The sequence below is a fragment of the Aquarana catesbeiana genome, linkage group LG05 (assembly GCF_042186555.1).
Source record: "Aquarana catesbeiana isolate 2022-GZ linkage group LG05, ASM4218655v1, whole genome shotgun sequence".
Lineage (NCBI taxonomy): Eukaryota > Metazoa > Chordata > Amphibia > Anura > Ranidae > Aquarana > Aquarana catesbeiana.
The window spans coordinates 23728222-23740373 of record NC_133328.1 but is presented as its reverse complement, the minus strand read 5'-3'; the positions used below and the strand labels follow the sequence as shown (position 1 = coordinate 23740373).

Sequence of the window (12152 nt, the reverse complement as noted above, 5' to 3'; positions counted from 1 at the left end):
ACTGCACCTTGTCCTGCATCCTTCCCAGCTGCCAGCAGAGTCACCCAATGCGCCGTGAAACTTAGGTAACGTCCCTGTCCATGCCTGCTGGACCATGAGTCAGCGGTAATATGCACCTTACCGCTGACCGCCCTGTCCAGCGAGGCATGGACATTGCCTTCCACATGCCGGTAGAGAGCCGGAATCGCCTTCCGTGAGAAAAAGTGGCGTTTGGGTACCTGCCACTGAGGAACCGCACATTCCACAAACTCACGGAAGGGGGCAGAGTCTACCAACTGAAAAGGCAGCAGTTGAAGTGCTAGCAATTTTGCCAAGCTAGCATTCAACCGCTGGGCATGTGGATGGCTGGGAGCAAACTTCTTTCGGCGGTGCAGCAGCTGGGGCAGGGAAATTTGCCTGGTACAATCTGACGTCGGTGTACCAAAAGCAGATTGCCCACAAGTACTTGGCTGTGACACACCTAATTCTACACCTTCATTCCTCTCACTGCAGGTCTCAGAGAGGACTGAAGGTCTAGTGGGGTTGGAAATCTCAGCTGATGAGGAGCAAGGAGAGATCCTCTTTGTTCTTTGGTGTGGGTCTTTTAGATACGCTTGCCAACGAACTGCATGGCAGGTCAACATATGTCTGGTCAAGCATGTGGTACCCAAGCGGGAGATGTTTTGGCCACGCGAGATACGCTTGAGACATATGTTGCAAATAGCAGCGGTGCGATCTGATGCACTCGTCTCAAAAAAGGCCCACACCAAAGAACTTTTTGAATAACGCGCAGAGACTGCAGCGCCCTGCACATGTGGAGCTTTGGGGTGTGATGCAGTCAATGTGCTGCCCTTAGGCTGGCCCCTGGAGGGCATCCTGCCTCGTTGGTGATGTGCCGCCGCCTCCTCCTCCTCCTCCTCCTCCTCCTCCTCCTCCTCTCTCCTATCAGGCACCCACGTTGAGTCAGTGACCTCATCATCCCCTCCCTCCTCATCACTGGAGCAAACCTGGCAGTATGCTGCAGCAGGGGGAGCATGACTGCCAGATTGCTGTCCTTCTTGGGCACCCCCTCTGTCCGTGCTCATGTTACTGCCTTCATCGAGCTCAGTATCGTCATCAGAGCCTTCCAAACGCTGGGCATCCTCCTGGAGCATGTACCCAACACTGTGGTCAAACAGTTCGAGGGAATCCTCATGAGGACATGGTGGAGCTAGGGAAGGAGTCACTGATGACATTGAGCTGAGGGAAGAGGCCGCTGCTTTGCCAGACAAAGCACCCTGGGCATGGGTGAGAGAGGATGAGGAGGATGAGGACGGCTTGGTCATCCACTCGACCAAGTCTTCCGCATGTTGCGGCTCAACGCGGCCAGCTGCCGAAAAAAAGGCCAAGCGTGTCCCATGGCCACGTGCTGATGAGGATGCACCGTCTCCACGACCAGCACTAGACACAGAGCCTGCTTGCCCTCTCTTATTGGCTTGTGACTGTCTGCCTCTCCTTCTTGGCCTTCCAGACATACTAATGGCCTGTAGCTGCACTAAGCTGGGATAGAACACCTGTAATTTTCTTCAAGTAGCTTTATATACTGTAACCAGACAAGCCTGCCTGTCAGTAGGAAGATAACAGGAACGGATCTAGCTGAACACTGTGAGCAGGACGCACTGTACTAAATGTAAATAGTCTAGCTGCCTGACCGTGGTACTAATAGGATCAAATAGAACACCTGTAATTTTCTTCAGGTAGCTTTATATACTGTAACCAGACAAGCCTGCCTGTCAGTAGGAAGATAACAGGAACGGATCTAGCTGAACACTGTGAGCAGGACGCACTGTACTAAATGTAAATAGTCTAGCTGCCCGACCGTGGTACTAATAGGATCAAATAGAACACCTGTAATTTTCTTCAGGTAGCTTTATATACTGTAACCAGACAAGCCTGCCTGTCAGTAGGAAGATAACAGGAACGGATCTAGCTGAACACTGTGAGCAGGACGCACTGTACTAAATGTAAATAGTCTAGCTGCCTGACCGTGGTACTAATAGGATCAAATAGAACACCTGTAATTTTCTTCAGGTAGCTTTATATACTGTAACCAGACAAGCCTGCCTGTCAGTAGGAAGATAACAGGAACGGATCTAGCTGTACACTGTGAGCAGGACGCACTGTACTAAATGTAAATAGTCTAGCTGCCTGACCGTGGTACTAATAGGATCAAATAGAACACCTGTAATTTTCTTCAGGTAGCTTTATATACTGTAACCAGACAAGCCTGCCTGTCAGTAGGAAGATAACAGGAACGGATCTAGCTGAACACTGTGAGCAGGACGCACTGTACTAAATGTAAATAGTCTAGCTGCCTGACCGTGGTACTAATAGGATCAAATAGAACACCTGTAATTTTCTTCAGGTAGCTTTATATACTGTAACCAGACAAGCCTGCCTGTCAGTAGGAAGATAACAGGAACGGATCTAGCTGAACACTGTGAGCAGGACGCACTGTACTAAATGTAAATAGTCTAGCTGCCTGACCGTGGTACTAATAGGATCAAATAGAACACCTGTAATTTTCTTCAAGTAGCTTTATATACTGTAACCAGACAAGCCTGCCTGTCAGTAGGAAGATAACAGGAACGGATCTAGCTGAACACTGTGAGCAGGACGCACTGTACTAAATGTAAATAGTCTAGCTGCCTGACCGTGGTACTAATAGGATCAAATAGAACACCTGTAATTTTCTTCAGGTAGCTTTATATACTGTAACCAGACAAGCCTGCCTGTCAGTAGGAAGATAACAGGAACGGATCTAGCTGTACACTGTGAGCAGGACGCACTGTACTAAATGTAAATAGTCTAGCTGCCTGACCGTGGTACTAATAGGATCAAATAGAACACCTGTAATTTTCTTCAGGTAGCTTTATATACTGTAACCAGACAAGCCTGCCTGTCAGTAGGAAGATAACAGGAACGGATCTAGCTGAACACTGTGAGCAGGACGCACTGTACTAAATGTAAATAGTCTAGCTGCCTGACCGTGGTACTAATAGGATCAAATAGAACACCTGTAATTTTCTTCAGGTAGCTTTATATACTGTAACCAGACAAGCCTGCCTGTCAGTAGGAAGATAACAGGAACGGATCTAGCTGAACACTGTGAGCAGGACGCACTGTACTAAATGTAAATAGTCTAGCTGCCTGACCGTGGTACTAATAGGATCAAATAGAACACCTGTAATTTTCTTCAAGTAGCTTTATATACTGTAACCAGACAAGCCTGCCTGTCAGTAGGAAGATAACAGGAACGGATCTAGCTGAACACTGTGAGCAGGACGCACTGTACTAAATGTAAATAGTCTAGCTGCCTGACCGTGGTACTAATAGGATCAAATAGAACACCTGTAATTTTCTTCAGGTAGCTTTATATACTGTAACCAGACAAGCCTGCCTGTCAGTAGGAAGATAACAGGAACGGATCTAGCTGAACACTGTGAGCAGGACGCACTGTACTAAATGTAAATAGTCTAGCTGCCTGACCGTGGTACTAATAGGATCAAATAGAACACCTGTAATTTTCTTCAGGTAGCTTTATATACTGTAACCAGACAAGCCTGCCTGTCAGTAGGAATTTAACAGGAACGGATCTAGCTGAACACTGTGAGCAGGACGCACTGCACTAAATGTAAATAGTCTAGAAGATAACAGGAACGGATCTAGCTGAACACTGTGAGCAGGACGCACTGCACTAAATGTAAATAGTCTAGAAGATAACAGGAACGGATCTAGCTGAACACTGTGAGCAGGACGCACTGCATTAAATGTAAATAGTCTAGATAGAAGATAACAGGAACGGATCTAGCTAAACTGAATACAGTGTATATATATATATGCAACACCTGGGATGCATATATATACACAATACACTGTAAGTGCAGCTAACTGACTGACTGTTCTGCCTAATCTATCTAACTCAAATCAAATGACACTGTCTCTCTCTCTCTCTATCTCTCAGCACACCGGAACACACACTACACAGGGCCGCCGTGCAGGCGGCCTTATATAGTGTGGGGTGTGTACTAAATCCCCTGAGCCATAATTGGCCAAAGCCACCCTGGCTTTGGCCAATTACAGCTCTCTCTACTGACGGCGCTGTGATTGGCCAAGCATGCGGGTCATAGTGCATGCTTGGCCAATCATCAGCCAGCAATGCACTGCGATGCCGCAGTGAATTATGGGCCGTGACGCGCCACACGAATTTAGCGCGAACGGCCCATAACGTTCGCAATTCGGCGAACGATCGAACAGCCGATGTTCGAGTCGAACATGGGTTCGACTCGAACACGAAGCTCATCCCTAACCGGGAGATCTAAGTAAACATGCTTTTTCCCATCCTCAGACAAAAAAGAACTGGTAAATCCCATTATGGGATAAAATCATGCTTCCTACCAACCCACTCCTCAACCACCAGCTGCCAACTAATCTCTACATTACAAAAAAAACAGCAAGAGGAAATCTGTGCCAACTGAGCATTCTCCAAAGACGCCTCAGTGCGCCAACCTGCACTTGCGCAGAAGACCTGATGGAAAAAGGCTGGAAAATGCCCATAAGGCTCACAGGAAGTGACCTCAACCTGATGGAAAAAGACGGGAAATGCCCATAAGGCGCACAGGAAGTGACCTCAACCTGATGGAAAAAGACAGGAAATGCCCATAAGGCGCACAGGAAGTGACCTCAACCTGATGGAAAAAGACGGGAAATGCCCAGGAGGCGCACAGGAAGTGACCTCAACCTGATAGAAAAAGACGGGAAATGCCCAGGAGGCGCACAGGAAGTGACCTCAAACTTCCCTATATAAGCCCAGCCCAGACATTGCCAAATTGCTGGATTATCTTCAGTCCCCCCTTGTTCCTGTGCTAGCGTGTGATCTGTCTGAACTTGTTGTGACCTGGAAACCTGTTTGACTACTCTTGATTGCTGCTTGCCTTTGACCTCGGATTTGTACCTTGACCATTCTACTTCTTTGTCCCTTTTGTACTCAGCTGCCAGATTGGAACCGACCCCGGCTTGGATCTCAACCATTCTTCTTCTGATTAACCCTTTTATACTTCGTTGCCAAACTGGACTTGACCTCGGCTCGGATCTCGGACTAAGGCTTGCACGGTGCTCCGCACCCCTGGCACCCGTGCCACTTGGTGTCCACCAATCTCTGTCTCCATCTCCAGAGGCTTCAAGGACCCGAGGTGCAAGGGAGGCCTCCCCACTACTTGGGTCTCACCTCAGGTACATGGCCCTCGTGACAGTACTCCTCTCAAGAGTCCTCAGCTCAGATACAAGCATTGGTCTACCTCTTGGGAGGAGTTATGCAAATATCAAAATGGGTGGGCGTCCCAAGGCAGACTGTATTTGCACACAGACCACCCTAGGTAATGCCCACATGTGATGCTGAGCCTCCATGTTTGAAAGAACTGAAATCCAATGAATGAAAGTGGCGGGCCAGGGACAGGCTGAGGAGGAAGGCGTTAGATGATGCTGGATGTTCTCCAGCCAGGAAATGAGGCGGGCTCTATCTGACTTGCTGCAGCTTATAAAGTCCCATTAGTAAATCGTCGGAGGCAGCCCCTTTATTAAGGCACCCCTCCATTATTCATGGTGTGACTTCTGTAACCTCCTAGGGCAAAGTTGAGTATTTCCCCAAATTGTGAGTTTATTTCCGAACACGTTTATTTTCAGGATTTGTTTCATATTTCAGAAGTGCGGCTTCAAACCCTGCAGGACTTTTGCCTAAGTCTATTTCAAGATCTCTTCGGATTTCATGTTTAGCTCGGGGATAAAACGCCGTCTTCTCATTCAAATGATGATGACTTCTATATCATAAATTCTGTCATAAAAGTCTTCCCTATTTCAGCAAAACAGAATTCTCTGAGAGACGTGATTTCCGACAATGCCTATTATACACTATGTTACCAAAAGTATTGTGACGCCTGCCTTTACACGCACATGAACTTTAATGACATCCCAGTCTTAGTCCGTAGAGTTCAATATTGAGTTGGCCCACCCTTTACAGCTATAACAGCTTCAACTCTTCTGGGAAGGCCGTCCACAAGGTTTAGGAGTGTGTCTATGGGAATGTTTGTCCATGCTTCCAGAAGCGCATTTGTGAGGTCAGGCCTGATGTTGGACGAGAAGGCCTGGCTCGCAGTCTCCGCTCTAATTCATCCCAAAAGTGTTCTATCGGGTTGAGGTCAGGACTCTGTGCAGGCCAGTCAAGTTCCTCCACCCCAAGCTCGCTCATCCATGTCCAACATCAGTGCCTGACCTCACAAATGCTCTTCTGGAAGAATGGTCAAACATTCCCATAGACACACTCCTAAACCTTGTGGACGGCCTTCCCAGAAGAGTTGAAGCTGTTATAGCTGCAAAGGGCGGGGCCAACTCAATATTGAACCCTACGGACTAAGACTGGGATGCCATTAACCACTTCCGTACCGGCTCACGCCGATATACGTCGGCACTTTAAAGAGGAATATCGTTGTAATAGCAGCAGCCAGCTACCATAACCTTGGTATCCTCTTCTTCAGTGAGCGGTCCGGTTTCCGATAATAGTGGTCTCTGTGGCGGATTCGCCACGAGATCACTTTTATCGGGGCAAGAGAGGGCTCACCCCCTCCCGCCGCTCTCCGGTCCCCTCTGCGGCTTACCGGAGCCATCGGTAGTGGCGGAGACGATCGGGTCCTCTCCCTGGTTTGGTATGGAGACGAGTGAGGGGAAGATGGCCCCCACCCATCTCTATACCATTGCAGGGCGAAAGCCACGTCAAAACGTCACTTCCGCCCATAGCTCTTAAAGTAACCTTTATTTATTTTTTATTTTTTTAAATGACATTTTATTTTATTTTTTAATTGCATTTTAGTGTAAATATGAGATCTGAGGTCTTTTTGACCCCAGATCTCATATTTAAGAGGTCCTGTCATGCTTTTTTTTCTATTACAAGGGATGTTTACATTCCTTATAATAGGAATAAAAGTGACACCATTTTTAAAAAAAAAAAAACAGTGTAAAAATAAAAAAATAAAAGGTAAAATAAATAAGAAAAAAAAAATTTGAAACGCGCCCCGTCCCGCCGAGCTCGTGTGCAGAAGCGAACGCATACGTGAGCAGCACCCGCATATGAAAACGGTGGTCAAACCACACATGTGAAGTAGAGCGAGAGCAATAATTCTAGCCCTAGATCTCCTCTGTAACTCAAAACATGCAACCTGTAGAATTTTTTAAACATCGCCTTTGGAGATTTTTAAGGGTAAAAGTTTGTCGCCATCCCACGTGCGGGTGCAATTTCGAAGCGTGACATGTTGGGTATCAATTTACTCAGCGTAACATTATCTTTCACAATAGAAAAAAAAATTGGGGTAACTTTACTGTTATCTTATTTTTTAATTCAAAGAAAGTGCGCTTGTAAGACCGCTGCGCAAATACAGTATGACAGAAAGTATTGTAACGATCGCCATTTTATTCTCTAGGGTGTTAGAAAAAAAATGTATAATATTTGGGGGTTCTAAGTAAATTCCTAGTAAAAAAAAAAACAGTTTTTAACAACAAATCTCAGAAAGAGGCTCGGTCCTTAAGTGGTTAAAGTTCATGTGCCTGTAAAGGCAGGTGTCCCAATACTTTTGGTAATATAGTGTATGTGTGTGTAAGAGGATGTAGCCAAGGAGAGATTCCAAAATGCAGCAGCCAATCAGAATGAATTGTTCCTCTAACAGAGATCACAGTACATCCCTGACAATGCCTTCATGTGCTTTTCTGCCCAGAAGGATGGAGCCATCTTTATTCAAGCATCATCCGCTGCTCCTTTTTAGTGCAAAAAAACCCAAAAAACGCAGAGGTGATCAAACACCACAGAAAGAAAGTTCTATTTATGGGAAAAAAGTTACTTACATTGAATTTGGGTACAGCGTCGCATGACCACGCAATTGTCAGTTAAAGTAACGCAGTGCTGTATCGCAAAAAAATGTATGTCATTTTTTTCCCCCATAAATAGAGCTTTTTTTTGGTGGTATTTGATCACCTCTGCGTTTTTTTATTGTTGGGGCTTTAAAGAACAAAAAAAAAAAGATGACAATTTTGAAAAAAACAAAACAAAACAATACTTTTACTTTTTTTATTATAAAACACATCCAATAAAAAAAACTTTAAAAAAATCGAATTTCTTCATCAATTTAGGCCAATTTGTATTCTGCTACATATTTTTGGTAAACAAAAACCCAAATAAGTGTATATTAATTGGTTTGTGCAAAAGTTATAGCGTCTACAAACTATGGGGTATTTTTTTTCTTACTAGTAATGGCGGCGATCAGCAACTTTTAGCGGGACTGCGATATTCCAGCGGACAATTGGACACTAACAGACAGGTTTGACAGTGATATTCCGGCGGACAATTGGACACTAACAGACACGTTTGACACTTTTTTTTAGGAACCAGTGACACTAATACAGTGATCCGTGCTAACAATATGCACTGTCACTGTACTAATGACGCCGGCTGGGAAGGGGTTAAACATCAGGAAGCACAGTCAGAGGCTCAATCATGATGCCATTGAATCTAAATAAATATGGAAAGCAGTGGCGGCCGCTCATGCAGGGGTGCTGCCCCCCCCCCTCCCCCCAATCCATGCAACCAGCCGCTGATCTACATGCAGGGTGCCGGACACATGGATTCCAATAGGGTTTTTGTTTTGTTTTTTAAACCACGTGATTAGAGCCTGAGGCTCTAAGGCCCCTTTCACACTGGGGCGGTAGGGGGTGTCGGCGGTAAAACAGCGCTATTTTTAGCGCTGCTTTACCAGCGGTATTCGGCCGCTAGCGGTGCGGTTTTAACCCCCGCTGGCGGCCGAAAAAGGGTTAAAACCGCTCGTATAGCGCGGCTATAGCCGCGGTATTGCCGCGGTATAGCCGCGCTGCCCCATTGATTTCAATGGGCAGGAGCGGTTTAGGAGCGGTGAATACACCGCTCCTTCCCCGCTCCAAGGATGCGGCTGACAGGAGTTTTTTTCTTCTCCTGTCAGCGCACCGCTTCAGTGTGAAAGCCCTCGGGCTTTCACACTGAACAAACAGCAGCGGCTGTTTTGGGTCGGTTTGCAGGCGGTATTTTTAGCGCAATAACGCCTGCAAACCGCCCCAGTGTGAAAGGGGTCTAATTGGCTTAAAAAAAGGGATGGGCTCAGGGCGCAGAGTACTGCGCCTGGAGTCCCCCTGTTGTGTGACATTAGTGAATTAATATTCTATAGACATGTGTGGTTCGTTTCATTCCGAATTAAAATTCTGACCAATTTTCGTTTTCTGGAAATTCGGATGAATCTAAATTTCTGAATTAGAATAGTATCGAATTTAAACCAATCCAAAACAACGAAAAAAACTATTTGGACGGAATCGTTTTCGAATACTTTTCGAATTCGAATAGTTTTCAAATTCGAATTCAAAAACTTTTTTAAGTTTTCCAATTTTTTTTTCTTTCTATTCTATTTTATTCTCTTTGGAAATTGGAAAACTATTCGATTTCAAAAACCATTCAAATTCGAAAACGTTTTGAAATTGAAAATTTTTCGAATTCGTTTTTTGGAAATTTGGATGTATCTGAATTTCTGAATTAGAATAATACCAAATTTAAACCAATCCAAAATAACAAAACAATGAAAAAAAAATTTGGACGGAATAATTTTCAAAATACTTTTCGAAGTCGAATAGTTTTCAAATTCAAAAACTTTTTGAATATGAATAGTTTTCCTTTTTTTTTTTCTTTCTATTCTATTCCTTTATTTTCTGTTCTATTTCATTCTCTTTGGAGATTGGAAAATGATTTGATTTCAAGGACTATTCAAATTCGAAAACGTTTTGAAATTGAAAACTTTTCGAATCGATCCGAAATCGAAAAATTTGAATCAATTCGAAAATGAATAAACCGAATAAACGAAAAAACACATAAACAAATAAACAAAACGAAATGAAAACAAATTAAACGAATGAAACTAATTTAAAGCGGGATTCCGGCCGTAAAAAAAATAAATTTAAAAGTCAGCAGCTACAAACACTGTAGCTGCTGACTTTAAATAAGTACTTACCTGTCCTGGGAGCCTGCGATGTCGGCCGCCCGAGGCCGCCCTGTCCCTCGGCTCTCGGGTCCTGGCACAGCCATCCTAACTAAGGGAAACAGGCAGTGAAGCCCTACGGCTTCACTGCCCGTTTCCTACTGCGCATGCGCGAGTCTCGCAGCGCTTTGTGAATAGGACGTGATGTGTTGTGGGACACACACAGTTCCCATAACACACCGCGCCCCATTCCCCAGAAGACAACGCGGGGAGGAGAAGAGGCAACATCACCGCGGAGGAGGAAGAGGCAGATTAGGAAGACTACCTAGCAACAGCCATTTCACGTAAGTAAAAAAATAGTTTTTTTCTCTTTTCCTCCATTTTTTTAGGTATATTTTTGTGCAATTCTTTTTTTCAGGGCGGACCTCCACTTTAACTAAACAAATTTATGTAAATAACGAAACAAAACAATTTTTTTTTGGCTGCGAGTCCTAAGTCCTGATTGGCCTGGAGGAGAAGCAACCGCTGGAATTCGGGAGGAGATGTGGGGGGGGGGGGAGCCACGGACCGCCCCCCCCCCAAGAAAATTGAGCACCAGCCACCACTGATTTTCATGTTGGGGGGGGTGCAGGAACTAGGGAAGGCAAAATATAATCAGACTGAACATGAGCTTTAGAGGTGAACCCAGGCAGTGGCATCGCTAGGGGGTGGCTTTTGGGTCTATAGCCCCGAGTCTCTGCAGGGGTCCCCAAGGGGAGGGGAGGCTCTCTGGGGACCCAGATGCAGGGTGGAGGCTCTCTGGGGACCCTCATGCAAGGGTGGAGGCTCTCTGTGGACCCTGATGCAAGGGAGAGGCTCTCTGGGGACTCTGATGTCAGGGGAGGCTCTCTGGGGACCCTGATGTAAGTGGGGCTCTCTGGGGACCCTGATGCAGGGTGGAGGCTCTCTGGGGACCCTGATGCAGGGTGGAGGCTCTCTGGGGACCCTGATGCAAGGGGGAGGCTCTCTGGGGACCCTGATGCAGGGTGGAGGCTCTCTGGGGACCCTGATGCAGGGTGGAGGCTCTCTGGGGACCCTGATGCAAGGGGGAGGCTCTCTGGGGACCCTGATGCAGGGTGGAGGCTCTCTGGGGACCCTGATGTAAGGGGGAGGCTCTCTGGGGACCCTGATGCAAGGGGGAGGCTCTCTGGGGACCCTGATGTAAGGGGGAGGCTCTCTGGGGACCCTGATGTAAGGGGGAGGCTCTCTGGGGACCCTGATGCAAGGGGGAGGCTCTCTGGGGACTCTGATGTAAGGGGGGCTCTCTGGGGACCCTGATGTAAGTGGGGGGCTCTCTGGGGATATATAGACACACACATGTATATTACTGTATATACATGTGTATGCCGCCCAAGCATATGACTTTCTTTACTACGCTGCTATGGGCTCTAGCCCCAGATCTTTTGTAGACCTAGCAACGCCCCTGAACCCAGGTATGGGTGTTGTGATGGACCTCTCTGTCCTCTGCAACCAACTCTTCTAATACCAGATAAGGATAGAAGGCCACAGATTCCATGAACAAGCCCCGTAGGTGTCACTTCCCTTTCTGCAGATGTTTGCCGATCGTTCCCCCCCTGCTGCTACTTGGAAATTAAGTGTGAAGATTAAAATATTCAAAAGCCAACGATACTTACATTCTGCATACTTTTGAAGTTGAGCGAATTCTGCAGGGCTGAGATTGACCCACTTTTCCTGGTTCGTCATTATGGTCATACAGGCTCCAGGCTGCCGAGCGGATGAGTGTGACAGTCGGAAGGAAGCAATAATTGATATAATTTTCTCCCAATCCCCCCCGAGAGTCTTCAGTCCGCGGTGAAGGGATAATTATAGAGATGAAATCCTCTATGAAGTCATTGTGCGTTTAAAACTCTGAAAAGACAAAGAAATACAATTAAATATTGGAGGATTTTTTTCAGCGTTATCTGTCCAGTCATATTCACCCCCCACCCGGGAGCTGCTATAGGAGGACTCAGCAAATCCAGCTAATCATATACATTTTTATTTTTTTCTAAGAAAACAATATTTAATGACCAATGCATTTCAATTTAGATTAAATACAGA

At 46.0% G+C, this 12152-nt stretch overlaps 1 protein-coding gene across 1 annotated transcript in view; it reads right to left on the bottom strand.

Annotated features, from left to right (window-relative positions):
- DGKB (diacylglycerol kinase beta) overlaps positions 1-12152 on the bottom strand; it is an 804956-nt gene that overhangs the window by 606570 nt on the left and 186234 nt on the right. The window contains exon 3 of the mRNA XM_073629524.1: positions 11726-11960. Within this exon, the coding sequence (XP_073485625.1) occupies positions 11726-11804 (79 nt within the window). The 5' untranslated portion in view covers positions 11805-11960. The remainder of the gene's footprint in view (positions 1-11725; positions 11961-12152) is intronic.